This window comes from Trichosurus vulpecula, chromosome 6 (genome assembly GCF_011100635.1).
Source record: "Trichosurus vulpecula isolate mTriVul1 chromosome 6, mTriVul1.pri, whole genome shotgun sequence".
In the NCBI taxonomy this organism is placed as follows: Eukaryota; Metazoa; Chordata; class Mammalia; order Diprotodontia; family Phalangeridae; genus Trichosurus; species Trichosurus vulpecula.
Window position 1 is genome coordinate 191,944,318 of NC_050578.1, and position 15,326 is coordinate 191,959,643.

At 36.5% G+C, this 15,326-nt stretch overlaps 2 protein-coding genes across 2 annotated transcripts in view; one reads left to right on the forward strand and one right to left on the reverse strand.

Moving 5' to 3' along the window:
* NCAPG (non-SMC condensin I complex subunit G) overlaps positions 1-15,326 on the reverse strand; it is a 50,962-nt gene that overhangs the window by 6,002 nt on the left and 29,634 nt on the right. Inside the window, exons 12-16 of the mRNA XM_036764935.1 lie at positions 12,096-12,206; positions 10,459-10,578; positions 7,842-8,081; positions 5,099-5,280; positions 2,316-2,490 (exon numbers count right to left, since the gene is read on the reverse strand). Of these exons, the coding sequence (XP_036620830.1) occupies positions 2,316-2,490; positions 5,099-5,280; positions 7,842-8,081; positions 10,459-10,578; positions 12,096-12,206 (828 nt within the window). The remainder of the gene's footprint in view (positions 1-2,315; positions 2,491-5,098; positions 5,281-7,841; positions 8,082-10,458; positions 10,579-12,095; positions 12,207-15,326) is intronic.
* On the forward strand, positions 11,166-12,010 carry LOC118854572 (60S ribosomal protein L7a-like). Its single transcript, XM_036764936.1, has one exon. The coding sequence runs from the start codon at positions 11,180-11,182 to the stop codon at positions 11,513-11,515; it is 336 nt and encodes a 111-aa protein (XP_036620831.1). The 5' UTR covers positions 11,166-11,179; the 3' UTR covers positions 11,516-12,010.

Genomic DNA, 15,326 nt, shown 5'->3' on the forward strand with positions numbered 1-15,326 from the left:
TTTCTGGTTGGCGCAGGAGCAGCGGCAAGCGTGACTCTGGGCCAGCCCTTGCTCTCGGGCCGAGCCCAGATGTTGGTAACTATGAATTGTATTGGGTCTGTCTGTTGATATTTGTAATTTGTTTGTATTTTGGTTTTGAAGTTCGGGGTGCTGGTTTGTTTCCCCCGAACTAAATGAATTTTCTGAACCTCTGGGTGCTGGCTTTTTCCCCTGAAGTAAGTGAATGAATCTGTACTTGGTCTGTCTCTTGATGCTTGCCTCTATGCTCCCCTGAACTAACTGAATGCTGGTGTTTTTTCCCCTGAACTAAATGAATGTTGTCTATATGCTAACTGAATGCTGGATTAAAGTAAGCTGGTCAACCCCTTCACCGTGCTTTCCTTGTTTAAGCAGACAAAAAGAACCTGTGCTTTCCTGGCGTGCCAGCAGCCTCCTGGGTGCTGGCTGTGGGGGGATCTTATGCCCCCAGCTGCTAGCTGGGTTGTTAAAACATATGGCGTAGTCGCACCTGATTTACCATGTCAACAGCCATCTTGTTCTACCAACCACAAACTGGAAACTTTTGAGTCACTTTTTACTCTTCTTTGCTTCCCTGACCACTTTGTATACAGTTAGTGACCAAGTCTTTCTTCTAATGCCTTCTTGACTCCAATTTATTTTACACTGTGTAGGAAGATTAATTTCCCTAAAATATTTTTTTACCATCACACTCTCATCTTTTTTCCTTCGCACATGATCAAGTCCAAATACCTTGAGTAGGCATTTCAATATACCCTCTACAATCTACCCCACTTAATTTTCCAATATCTCACATTATTCCCCCCAGTTAATCCCAGGAAGGGTTTAAAAAAAAAAAACCCAGCACATTCTTGCCTCTATTCCTTTGCATATTTCCTTTTAGAACGTCATTCATCTCCTCTCCATTTATCTGAGGAATAAGCATCCTTCAAATATCAGACTGAGTCCTATGCCTTCCTCCCAAAAATTTGCATTACCCATCTCTACTACAACGATCTCTCTCTAGCTGCCTGAATTCCTACAGGACTTAACAGCATCACTTGTGTGTCACAAATCCTATACCACACCTTTTATCAGCAGTTTCAGGTATAGATGTCAAAAGCTACATTAATATAGGCACAACATCCAAAACAAGAGAAGTGACACACTACTACTCTGCACGAATCACACCAGGAAGAATGTGCTGTTTTGGTCATTCTGTTCTAGGAAGAGCAGTGAAGGAGGCCCAGAGGAGGGTAACCAGGATGACAAGGGAATCCGAAAGCATCCCAGAAAAGGATGAGTTTTAGAACTAGGGATATTTAGGCAGCAAAAGAGAAAATGTAGGCAGGACTTGACTGGTACTTTCAGTCATCTGAAAAGCTGTTCTACGGAAGAGAGAGATACTTGTTTTGCTTGGTCTTGGGACTGAATGAGGAGCAATAAGTGGAAGATGAAGAGGGGCAGTTTTCAGTTCAATTTAATGAAAAATTCCTAACAACTAAAGCTATCTCAGACTGAACTGACTCCTTTAGGAAGTAGGTCTTCCATTTGTAAAGGGGCAAGAATCTATTATCTCCTACGTAAATTTAGTACCCAATGACAACTGGCACAATGCCTTACACACATCAGGCACTCAATAAATATCTGATTACTTAACTGAACTGTGTGAATTCTTTATTTCACCTTAACCACTTGACATTTCACATCTGACTTTCTATGTTTCATGATAACTATAAAAGGAACTGACTGATTCTGTCCAACTTTGGAACCTTAAGCTGAATTTAGAAATCAGTGTGGCAGAGTGAAAAGATCATTGGACTTAAAGTCAGAAGCCCTAGATTTAATCCTTGGCTCTGTAACCTTGGGGAAGTCATTTGACCACTATATGCCTCAGTTTTCTCATCTGTAAAATGGCTAAAAAACAATTGTCTTTCTCATAGGGTTGCTGGCAGATGCTGGGTAATGTCACCTCTAATCCTCAAACAGAATAGCCATCAGCAAGAGTCTTCAAAGGGCCTATTATTTTGTGATACTAGTCATATATTCCTGAAGGGCAAGATCTATGACCTTCTTTACTTGTTATCCCCTCAAAGGACTCAATGTAACAAACAAAAGTGACTGCTAGCAAACATCTGAACATAATTTCTCAGGGAGTTCACACGTAGCCAGAGGCAAATTCGATTTTTGCAGGCCTTTTTCAATTCTGTGTCTTGACCATAAGGGCCGAGCCTCTAAAGCGCATCATAACCAGAACAGGTATACCTTGATTAGTGTATCAGTTACCAATCTTCTCCTTTCTGTGCTAATAGATTTACCTGGTAGTCCTGGGAATTTCTGGCTTGAGGATTCAATCCACTCGGTCTTGTCAAGTCTACAAGTAGTTCAGCTACATTAGCAATATCAATTTCAGCTAAAGGAGAAGATGCAGGCGCATTAAGCAGCGTTTTCAGAGTTGGGAAAAAAGTGTCTTCAAAGCACTCCTGATTAGTCCTGTTATAAAAAGTTATGAAGCATTATTAAAATATTATGAAATTCAAGTTTCTTAATAACAGAAGAAAACCAAATGAAATGAACAAATATTACCTATAAAGTTCACTCAAGTAATGTATAGACTAGTCTGACATTATCTAAACATCTTGGGTAGGGTCATTTTCTGAGCCCACCACCCCTTAATAAAAATGGACAGCTTAGTTGAAATTGGTAGGGTCTTATGGACCACACAAAATGGAATGGTGCAGTATAATGAGGAGAACAAAGTTTGGAACCTTTAGTTGGATCTCAGCTTTATAATTTACTGCCTGAGTAACTTTGAGTAAGCTCTCAACCTCTCTGAAACTTATTTTCTCATCTGTAAAGTGAATATTTTGGATTAATTTCCAATGTCATTTTTTTTCTTTTTTAGAAATTTATTTAGCATTTTATTTTTTCCCCAGTTACACATAGAAACACTTTTTAACATTTATTTTTAAAACTCTGAGTGCTAAATTTTCTCCCTTCCTCCCTCTCCAATCCCCTCATTGAGAATGCAAACAATTGGATAGTTATACATGAGTAGTCATGCCAAACACTTCCATAATAGTCATGTTGTGAAAGAAAATATAAACAAACAAAAACGTGTAGAAAAACAAAGTAAAAAAAAGGATACTTCAATCTGCATTCAGACACTATCCGTTCTTTCTTTCAGGGTAGATAGCATTTTTCAACATGAGTCCTTCAGACTTGTCTTGGATCACCGTATTGCTGAGAATAGCTAAGTCATTCACAGCTGATTACCCTACAATATTGCTATTGTACACAGTCCATTTCACTTTGCATCAGCTCATATAAGTCTTTCCAGGTTTCTCTGAGGCATACTGCTCTTCATTTTCTATAGTACAATAGTATCCAAAAGTTATTTCTTTTTTTTCTTTTTATTAATTATGATGTCATTTTTCAAATCTAAATTTTATTACTCATAAATCTTATATAAGTGTGGTCGGAATTTAACTATCGTCAATGAAGGGAGAAAAACTAAATGAGAAATTTCTCCCAAAGGTTTACAAAAATATTTTTCTAACAGACTAGCAGAAGGAATTAAAAAAAAAAAGGAAAAACAACTATGATCATGTTTATCATTAATGTAGATGGCAACTACTTATACAAAATAACGGTCACTGAAATATTTTTTGAATTCCTTCTCCCATAAACCTGGTTTTTGCTGTGTGTTTTTTTGACCAGGTCTCCCTCTCGTAGACAAGCAGGGAGTGCAGAAGGTGCTAATGGATCCATGCTAATTACCATAGGAGTTTCTGACCTAAACCATTTCCAAACTAGGCCAATTTGCCCCTCTTTAGGAATACTAGCACTTAACTCCTAAGTGGTTGTCAGAGCAAAATATGGTCATATGTATAAATTGCTCTGCCAATTTTAAAATGCTATATGTATTAGCTATTATCATTTAAAAAATGAATCTAATGGTTTTGGTGTTTAGAGAGGAGATGTTCTGTTTTTAAAAGAGCCTATAAGTCACCTTTTTGCTCTGCTAAAATAAATGCTTATTAATAATCAACAAACAAATAAGCAAAATGGGGCAGCTAGGTAGTGCAAGTGAGCACAGCACCAGCCCTGGAGTCAGGAGGACCTGAGTTCAAATCTGTACTCAGACACTTGACACACTTACTAGCTGTGTGACCTTGGGCAAGTCACTTAACCCCAATTGCCCTGCCTTCTTCCCCCACTCCAAAAAAAAAAAAAAAAAACCCCAAGAAGCAAAATGGGATCTTATATTTTCTACTTCCTTCAGGAGACTGAAATGGCAAAGATGCCTCTAGTGCTGTAAATAGCTTGGGAAAGCCTGCTCGGTCCCTGCTAACTCTCATTAAGAATACCCGATTCATGTACAGATGAGTAAAAGATTTTGATTGATGTTGTCCCTGAATTCTCCCCCGCATACCTTTTCTACCATCCCCTCTTTCAGATACTTTTCACACTGATCCTTTGATGCCCTTAAAATTGTTGTTCCAACAGAGATCTCCTCTCCTTGGTCTATACTTTTCCCATCTTTGTTCTCTTTAATGACATATCTACCTTCCTTACAAAAACATCTTTAACCATGATGTTAGGGTTCGAGTGTGCTGGTTCCATGATGGAGAAAATGATTTGATATAATACTTTTTATAAATATTTTTCTTCTTTCTAGTATGTTTTCTACCTTCCATTTTTTTTTCTTAAATGCCTTGGGATAACTTTGTTTGACTAGTATCACCAAGCTTTCTTTAAATGGGTTTTAGTAAAATGTTAAACAGGAAAAATACAAATTCTTATTGAGCAATTGTAAGACTTCTGACTTAAAATTTCTAACTTATTTCATTTAGTGATAATTTTTATTGGAAGCATATATTTAATTTTATAAGGGAAATGAAGGGGGAAAAGAGGACTTATTCCGCAGAAATTGACTAAAACAGCCTCTGCTGAAATGTACTTACTCTATAAAGTTAGTAATAATTAAGTGCTTCTAGTATCCTCTTGCTTCTCTTTTCCCTCATCTTGCTCACAATTCAAATGATGAATTAAATCACTTTTTAAATTACATTTTAATATATTAACTTGATTCAAATACCTGCTTGCATAAGCAAATATGGGGAAGAACACCCCTAGACAATGTCGCAGTTGAACGTCCTCTTCAGTCACAGGATTGTACCACAACAAGACGAGACGAGAAAGAAGCCTGCTACTAACTAATCGTCCAGAGAACATCAGTTTGGCTAGTCCTTCTGCAGCAGCTGTGCGGAGCTCAGAAATCTGAAACAAATTTGGATAATGACAGAAAGGATATTTGCACAATTATTTCTTACTTATAAAACAGACAAGGAGTCATCCCTAACACTGTTACTGTCTAAAGATAATGCTCGATATCCACCTACCTACACAGTTCTTTAAAAGAACACGCTATGGGAAGTGGAGTGTAAAAAAAGGGCACAAAAGATAAATTTTGCTCATTTCATAATTTAACCTTGGATCAGCTGTGTATAAACTGGGAGTTCCAGAGTCAGAGTTTACAAAGTGTTTTCTTCATACCACTACTACAAAGAACATCAGTATTCCTATTTTTAACATGAAGAAATTGTTTCCAAACTTTGCAATAGCTTTTTGGCAGTTCAGAGGGGTCAAAGTCATTTGGGAACTGAATTCATACATTAATATCTATCAAAACTATACTGACAAAGACAATATTTATAGGTGTATAAATTATGAAAAATTATTGGAATGACTGTATTTTATATATATATATGTATATGTATATGTATATATGTATGTATGTATATATATATATGTCACCTAAGAATTTTCAGTTTCCTACTTTAGAATACAACTAAATTCTAGATCCCAGATTCTCTTGAGTTGAAACTGACGTCAGAAGCCACCTAGTATAGCTCAAACCATTTTTTAGCATAGGAAGTCTTTGGTGCTTTAGTCTTTAGATTTAGTAAATCTGCAGTCTAACTTTGTGCACTAAAGAGTTTTTCTTTCCAATGTCATGAAGCTGCTTTTTCACTGGAGGAGCTGGGTTTTCTTTATAATCTTAGCATAGAAGAGATAAAACCACTAAACTAACGGGCCTTCTAGCAAGGTTTGACAGACAAGGAGTCTAGGCAGCATGTGGGCAAAGAGTGCTGGATTTGGATAAAGAGGACAGTGGTTATTGATTATGTTACTTACTCTGTGATTTTGGGCAATGTCGTTGGGCCTTCCTTTCCTCGTCTATAAAACAAAGGGGTTGGACTAGGGGACTTGTGTTACCTTCAACCTCTAAATCTGTGATCCTATACATGACTCTTCAGCTTGTCTTAACAATTCTCCTTGTCAATCAACCAAATCAAAAAGCATTTATTAAGTGTTCAACACATGCCAGGCACTGTGCTGCATGATGGAGGATTCAAAGAAAAAAAATCAGCCTCTATCCCAAAAATCTAACATTCTTAAGAGAGATACAGACTTACAGAAGAATATCATAACATATATGAGATAAATACAAGTTAGTTTAGGGAAAAGGTTAGAAATACAGGGGATTAGGAAAGGCTTCATGTAAAGGGTGGGGCTTGAGGCATAAGTCTTTAAAGAAGAGTTGAAGGAAAGAGCTAGAGGAAATGAATGATGGTCAAGTTCAGTAGCTGCATTTTGCAGAATGGGGTCAATGACATGTCCTGAGTCTCGGCTGGTAGTGTCAGAGGTGACACTTGAATCCAGGCCTTTCTACTACACCATGTTGTTTTCTTATAATATCCTTTGGGCAAGATCAAACAGTCTCCACTAATCAGATATACAGCCTTTATTGCTTCCCTGAAAAAGAGGGTTAGAAAATGTAGCTAAAGTTAACTGAGGGTCTAGCCTGCCTGCTCCTCACCAGGCTATGCTGAGTATTCAGGAATATCATGTAAGTGACAAGGGTCCCTACTCGCAAAGAGCTTACAGTATAAAGTATTCAAAAGCTATTTTTCCCCCTTAGTTCCTAATAATCTAATTTTTTCAGTCTATACTGTTCATTGTTATATTAGCTATGGAAATTATTTTGTGTTTATTCTATACATATTTACTCTCTATATACCTATGTTCATGTTATTTTTGCCCAGTCAATAAGCTCCTCGAGGTTAGGAACAGTTTCATTTTTATTTTTTAATTCCCCAATACCTAACACAGTATCTTGCATATAGGAGGTTTTAAAGAAATGCTTGCTAAATTAATGAATGGCCATACAATACAATCCTTTGGAAGAGATATTACCAAATCAATCTGAATTTTGTTGAACTTTTTCTTGGAAGAAAAGAAGAACAAAATGTTTCACCTTCTGTACTTACTAGTATGAATTCATTAATCTGAATAAGCTGTTCAATCAATAAGTACTTCTTAAGTGCTTGCAACGTGCTCAACTCTTTACTAGGTTTGAGGGAGATCTAAGACCATCTGACATAACTGCTGTCCTTCAAAAACTTATAATTCTTCTGGGGGAGATGAGGCCAATGCACACACGCCCAAAACAATTTATGAACAATGAGGTGATGAGAAATGTTTCCAAAGCAATTTAAACACCTAAGAATATGGAAGAAACACTGGCTGTGTCCCCAAATTGTCAAGTTACATTAATGAAAAGCAAGAGAAAGGAAAATAAAGAAATCCCTAAGTAGCACTCATTCCTCTGAAAATAAGAGCACAAAAATATTAGGAGGAAATATCAATATTTGGTTTAAAAGACACTCTACAATGCAGGAAATGCATATGATACTCAGAGTCCATGTATAAATGTAAACAAAAAATAACAATACTTTGTAAGGAAGTTTCATAACAGGCTGACAATTGTTCCTCACCTCACTGTCTAAAAAACCAGCCAGAAGCTTCAGGATGTTCTTAGCGGTGGCAGTCTCTTCTTCCACAGCTTTTATTTTTAGCTCATGGTCAGGATCACCGCCTTCAGTTGTCTCTGCTTCTCCACTCTCACGGTCCTTGACTTTTTTGGATTTAAATGGCTCAGTCCCAAACAGCAACAGCTGGTCAAAAACTGCCTTGAGAGCACTTATTTTTATTGTGACATCATCAATTTGCAAAACCTAAGTCAAAGCAAAGGAAGAGGAATGTACTTCTGTCAAACAACTCTGATGATGTTTTAATTTGCACTTCAACAGAAGAAGTCTATTGGGGTATCTCAAATAGATAGACGCATCCTGAAAATTCAATTCAAACCAACGCTGACTAAGCAATTGTGTGCATGCAATATACCAGGTGATGAGATTTTTTTTTTAAACCACATCTGCAGTTCCATCCATATAGAGAACTCAAGGTGAGGAGGAACCTGGTGGGAGGGTTGGCCAGGTTAGGGCTAGTAGTAATGGAGTACACAAGCATACAAGTAATCATGATACACCAGTGGGTGCAATTGGGGCAAAGACAAGATGAAAATAATCCGCTCTAGGAAAACTTGAGGAGAGAGAGAGATAACTGGTGGGAAGGGAGGCACAGAGAAAGGAGGAGAATTAGGGAAGTCTTCACAGAGCAGGTGGCATCCAAGAGGCTTTGAAGAAACAGAAGGCTTTGACAAGTAGGGATAAGTAGACATTCCAGGGAAAGGAAATGGACTGTACTAAAGAATGGAATTAATAAATAGCAGAACATCACCAGGGAATAGCTACAACTTCAGTTTGGCTAGACTATAGAGTACCCGAAGACAATGAATGTGAAATCAAGCTGAAAAGTGTAAGGTGGAAGCAAACTACAGAAAGTCTTAAATATGCCAACCTAAGGAGTTTGCATTAAATAATATGTATTGAAAGTTTCTGAGTAGGGAATTAATATGGTTAGCCCTGAGCATTAAAGATAATTTAATTATAAAAGAACTGTGGCAGCTGTGTAAAGGATGGATTGAAGAGGAGAGAGATAGTAGTCGGGAAACTATAACAGCTAAAAAGTGATGATTATATGATCCAGGGTGCAAGCAGCTAGAGCAGAGAAATAAGAGACAAAAGTTATTTTGGAGGCAGAATCAACAGTACCTGGCAAATGACTGGGTAGGGTACTGAGGGATGAGGAAGAATGAAACGTTATGATATCAAGAATCAGAGCATTAGATGATCAAAAGGATAGCAATATGATTGATATATTTCAAGAAGTTAGGAGAGAGGTAAACTTAGGGGAAAAGAAGCCCAATTCCCTTTTGAACATGCTGAGTTTGAGGAGTTGGTAGGACACAGAGGCAGAGATAGCCCATAATCAGGACAGAATCAGAGAAGAAAGGGACTTCTCAGCTACTATCTATGAGTACTTCACCATATTCTCTATGACATCCTGAACAAGTGGTTACCCAGCTTGAAAGACACAACTGAAGGAAGCCTTCTATCTCTTAAGGCAATATATTCAACTTCTTCATATTTCTAATTACCGGGAAATTTTCATTATAATAAATATAAATCAGTCTCTAACTTCTACTTGACAGCTTGGCCTTCTGAGGCCAAGCAGAAACATGACAGTCCTCCAAATATTTAAAGATAGCAAATGTGCCACCTCCACCTATGTCTCCTCTTCCAGAACAAATATTTGAAATTTCTTCTGGTGCGCTTTGTATAGTATGAGAAGAAAAAAGAGGTAAGTCTGTCATGTAATGAAAGCAAAGCATCAGAGGACAACAGCCAAGTACTATACTACTACCCACAGAATATTAATAGACTTAGAGAAGCAGGACATAAGTGTGTTGCGTAGACCCTCTATGGAAGGTTTATGGAATTTATGAAGTCAAGAAATGCATGGGATGAGAAAAGTCAGGAATACCCGTATCAATGACATCATGGATCCAATGGATTATTGAAGTATTATAGATGACTATCAGGAACACAAAACATATTAACAGAAAAATTAAAGCTACCTGTTAAGAGCCGCTGACAATAAAAACTAAGCAAAAGCATTTATAAAATGACAAAAAAAAACAAAATAGGACACGACTGCTCACTTTACGTAAATCTGATTTGTGCAGATCCTTAAGAACATACATCCCCTGTAACTCTCTGAAGGCAAGAACTGTAAAAGATCAGCTATATCCTAGTGCATACAATTGTGATAACATATCTAGCTCTAAATTCCAAAAACAGTGCAACTTCAATAACTGGCCTTCTTTAACTCCCCTCATTCCTACTGTTCTAGACAATGGAAATAGCATCAAAGTGAAACAATAATCATCTAACAAATGTGGTTGTAGATTTGTGAAATCAATTCCGGCTACCACAATCTGAGAAAGACAGTGGGTCCGGTTTTAAAACCTAAAGGAAGCACAGATTTCCTCATTCTAATGAAAGCCCTGAAACTATTGGGGGGTGGGGGAGGGAGCTTCACATGAACAGGAACCAAACTAAAGAATACCTACTTAGTATGATTATGATAGATATACATTTCCATCCCAAAAGAGCATAAATGAAATCCTGTCAAAAAATTAAATTTTACCTGCAACAACAGTGCAAAATGTTTCCTGGCAAAATCTTGGCTCTGCAGACCACAACAACCTAAGCATAAAACAGCCATATTTCTCACTACAGGATAAATACTTGTAATTCCAGGAAGAATCTAAAACAAAGCATTAGAAATTAAAACAACTGAGATGAATATAATTAATCTTCAGCAACTAATAATCACTTGAAAACACATAAGATTATAATTCCATATAAATTCATTAACACATTAAAATAATAATCAAACTGACCTAAATTGGTTCCTTTATAAAATAATATTTTCTTTTATGTACTATTATACTGAGCAGTCTATAGGCTTCACCAGATTGCCAAAAAGGTCCATAATACAAGAAAGGTTAAGAACCCCTGTTTTATAGGTGTGATCATTTCATAAATAGGTAACAAACTCCCTTTGAATGGGACTTAAGATTGAACCAATTAATATACTCTAATCTGTAATATAGCAAAGTTCCTTTGCACTGTCATCCCTGATCTGTTTTAACATCTTCACATCTTACTATGCAAGACTAAATATATTTTACATTCATTTCTAACTTAAAAGACACTCCCCTCCCCCAAATCACTGGTTTTCATAGATAACATTTTGCAAAGGACACATTTTATACACATAAAAAATAGTAACAACGCCCATACTTTTCAATACAAAATAATAAACTCCTTAAAAAGGGGTGAAGAGGCTCGTTCAGCCGGCCAAGATGCCAAAAGGGAAGAAGGCCAAGGGGAAGAAGGTGGCTCCGGCCCCTGCTGTAGTAAAGAAGCAGGAGGCCAAGAAAGTGGTCAATCCTTTGTTTGAGAAGCGGCCCAAGAACTTTGGCATTGGTCAGGACATCCAGCCCAAAAGGGACCTTACTCGTTTTGTCAAATGGCCTCGGTACATCAGACTGCAGCGTCAAAGGTCTATCCTTTATAAGCGTTTGAAAGTTCCACCAGCAATTAACCAGTTCACCCAGGCTTTGGATCGTCAGACAGCTACTCAGCTGCTGAAACTGGCTCATAAGTATAGACCTGAGACAAAGCAAGATAAGAAGTAAAGGCTTCTGGCTCGGGCTGAACAAAAGGCTGCAGGCAAAGGAGATGTCCCCACTAAGAGACCACCTGTCCTGAGAGCAGGTGTTAACACTGTTACTACCCTGGTAGAAAACAAGAAAGCACAGTTGGTAGTGATTGCACATGACGTGGACCCCATTGAGCTAGTGGTCTTCCTACCTGCCTTGTGCCGAAAAATGGGGGTTCCTTATTGTATTATCAAAGGTAAAGCCAGACTGGGTCGCTTAGTTCACAGAAAGACCTGCACAAGCATTGCCTTCACACAGGTTAATCCTGAAGATAAGGGAGCCCTGGCTAAGCTGGTAGAAGCCATCAAAACCAATTACAATGACAGATATGATGAGATCCGTCGTCACTGGGGTGGCAATGTTCTGGGTCCAAAATCGGTGGCTCGTATTGCCAAGCTGGAAAAGGCAAAAGCTAAGGAACTTGCAACCAAATTGGGTTAAATGTATATTTGATTTTTCCCTACATAAAAATAAAAATTTAAACAAAAAAAAAAAAAGGGGGTGAAGAGGAAGGGAGAACACTAAAATGAAGCTTTAGGAGCCACTGATAACTTACCAAAGAGTCAATAATAACATTCATGGTTGCACTTATGCCTGTGGAAATAGAGATCTGCTTCAGAAGTTCATAGCATAAAATCAGACACTTCTGTAATGTTTCAGGATCATTCTGAAATCAAAGAAAATAAAAATATTGAGAAAAAGTGACAGAGAATTTCATTATGTATACAGAGTTATAAAGCTCTACCCATATAGCTCAAAGTGAAGTACTAAATTCTATGCTAATAACCAGTGAATTTCCAATGGACATTTTCAAAAAAATCTAATTAATTGCAACAACACTTTAGAAACTGAAAAGCTCTAGATTTCAAAATCTATTTTGCCTTATTCTAATTCCAATATATTTTTAAAAGTAGTTGAAACAACTTTTAATCTATCTTTCCACAGCCCTTTATTGAATGCAATTTTTATTGTATTACAATCTAAAAAGGATGCATTTAATATTTCTGCTTTTCTGCATCTGGTTGTGAAGTTTTTATGCCCAAATACATGGTCAATTTTTGTGTAGATGTCATATGTTGCCAGTAGAAAAATGGTATATTTCTTTCTATTCCCATTCAATTTTCTCCAGAGGGCTCTCATATCTAACTTTTCTAAAATTCTATTAAACTCCTTAACTTCTTTCTTGTTTATCTTTTGGTTAAATTTACCTAGTGCTAAGAGGAAAAAATTGAGGTCCCTCACTAGTATAGTTTTATTGTTAATTTCCTTCTGTAACTCATTTAACTTCTTCAAAAATGTAGATGCTATACCATTTGGTGCATATATTTTTAGCATTGTTATTGCTTCATTATCTATAGTACCTTTTAACAAAATATAGTTTTCTTCCATATCTCCTTTAATTGGATCTATTTTTGCTTTTGCTTTGTCTTAGATCATGATTGCTACAAGCTTAAGAGATTCTGCTCCAGCCCCTTACCTTTACTCTGTGTATATCTTTGTGCTAAAAATGTGTTTCTTGTAAACAGCATATTGTAGGATTCTAGTTTTTGATCCATTATGCTATCCACTTCCATTTTATGGGTAAGTACATCTCACTCACATTTATAATGACAATAACTAATTGTTATCCTAGTTCCCCCTGTTTTCCCTCCTTCTTTCCCTGCTTTTACCTTGTCCCTCCTCACAAGTGTTTTTTCTTCTAACAACCACCTCCTCCAATTCGCACTCTATTCTATCAGCACCCCCCCACCCCAAATTTCTTATTTCCCTACTGGAAGATAGATTTCTATATCCAGCTGAGTGTTTATGTTATTCCCTCTTTGAGCTAATTCTGATGAGAGTAACGTTCAAGCTATTTGAAAAAAATTGCTGGGAAAATTAGAAAATAGTATAGCAGAAACTAGGTATGGACCAGTATCTCACACCATATACCTGAGCCTGGATTCCACTTCTACCTCTGTGTACCAGACCTTTCCTGTAGACCTTCTAGGTTGTCTTGACCTGGAAAACTGTTTCACTCTAACCTTTTGTGGGTTCTGCGGCTCCAAAATTCATTTTGAGTCATTATTTAATGTTTTTAGAGGGGTTTGAGAGATAACTCGAGCAAGTCTCTACCTTTTTCCTGCCATCTCAGTTCTGTTGCTCCAGTGGTGGAGGTGGGAGTGGGGGATGGAGGATGTAACACTCGAACCTCACTCACATCCAAATTGATTCAAAGAGGGAAAATATATGTAGACACTAAATTGGTAATAGAAATCTATCTTATCCAAGGAATTAGGAGAAGGGGCTAAAAGAAAGGTAGGATGTTAAAAGATAAATGGCAGTGGTCAAAAGCAAAGAGACTTTAGAGGAGGAACAGGATAAAAAGAGAGAGAGAGAATAAAAAGAAGAAAACAGTGGAAGGAAATGCACAGTTAGTAATCATAACTGAATATGAATGGGATAAATTTACCCATAAAATGGAAGTAGATAGTAGAATGGATTAGAAACCAGAATCCAACAATATGCTGACTACAAGAAACACAATTGAAATAGAGAGACATAAGCAGAGATAAAATAAGGTTCTGGAGCAGTCTCTTATACTTCAGCTAAAGTTAAAAAAAAAAAAAAGTCAGGGGTAGCAATCTCAAACAAAACAAAAGCAAAAATAGATCTAGTTAAAAGGGATAAAGCAGGGAAACTACATCTTGCTAAAATGAACCATAGAAAAATGAAATAATATCAATAGTAAACACATATGCACCAAATAGTATAACATTAAAATTCCTAAAAGAAAAGTTAAATGAATTACAGGAAGAAATGGAGAATAAAACTATACTGGTGGGGAACCTCAATCTTCTCTATCAGACCTAGATAAAATAAATAAGAAAGAAGTCAAGGAGATGAATAGAATCTTTAAAAAGTTAGATATGATAGACTTATGCAGAAAACTGAATGGGAATAGGAAGGAGTTTCTCAGCTGTACATGACCCCTTCACAAAAACTGACCATGTAGAAGGGCATAAAAACCTCACAACCATATGTAGAAAAGCAAAAATGTTAAATGCACACCTTTCAAACTATAATGCAATAAAAATTGCACTTAATAAAGGGTCATGGAAGCATAGATTAAAAGTTAATTGGAAACTAAATAAAAGAATGAGTGGGTCAAAGAACAAACAATCAATAATTTAATTAAAAGAAAACAACAACAATGAGACAACATTCCAAAATTTGTGAGATACAGCCAAAACAGTACACAGGGGAAAATGTATATCTCTTAGCGTGTATATCAGTAAAAAAGAGAAAGAGCAGATCAATGAATTAATTGGGCATGCAACTAAAAAATCTATAATAAGAACAAATTAAAAACCCACAATTAAACACCAAAATAGAAATCCTGAAAATCAAATAATTGATAAAATTAAAAATGAAAAAACTCACTGAACTAATAAATAACCTAGAAGCTAATATTATAGGAAAAAAAAACATAATAAAACAGATAAACCATTGGTTAATTTGATTAAGAAAAAAAAACAAATTACTAGTATCAAAAATGAAAAGGGTGACTGCCCCACCAATGAAGATGAAATTAAAGCAATTATTAGGAGTTGTTTTGATCAATTACGTACCAGTAAAAATGACAATCTGCGTGAAATGGGTGAATATTTACAAAAATATAAACTGCTCAGATTAACAGAAGAGAAAACAGAATACTTAAATAACCTTGTCTTAGAAAAAGAAATTGAACAAATAATCAATGAGCTGTCTAAGAAAAAACCTCTAGGAACAAATGGATTTGCAAGTG

Coding starts and splice junctions, on each gene's coding strand:
- LOC118854572 (XM_036764936.1), top strand. CDS start 11,180: ATGCCAAAAGGGAAGAAGGCCAAGGGGAAGAAGGTGGCTCCGGCCCCT.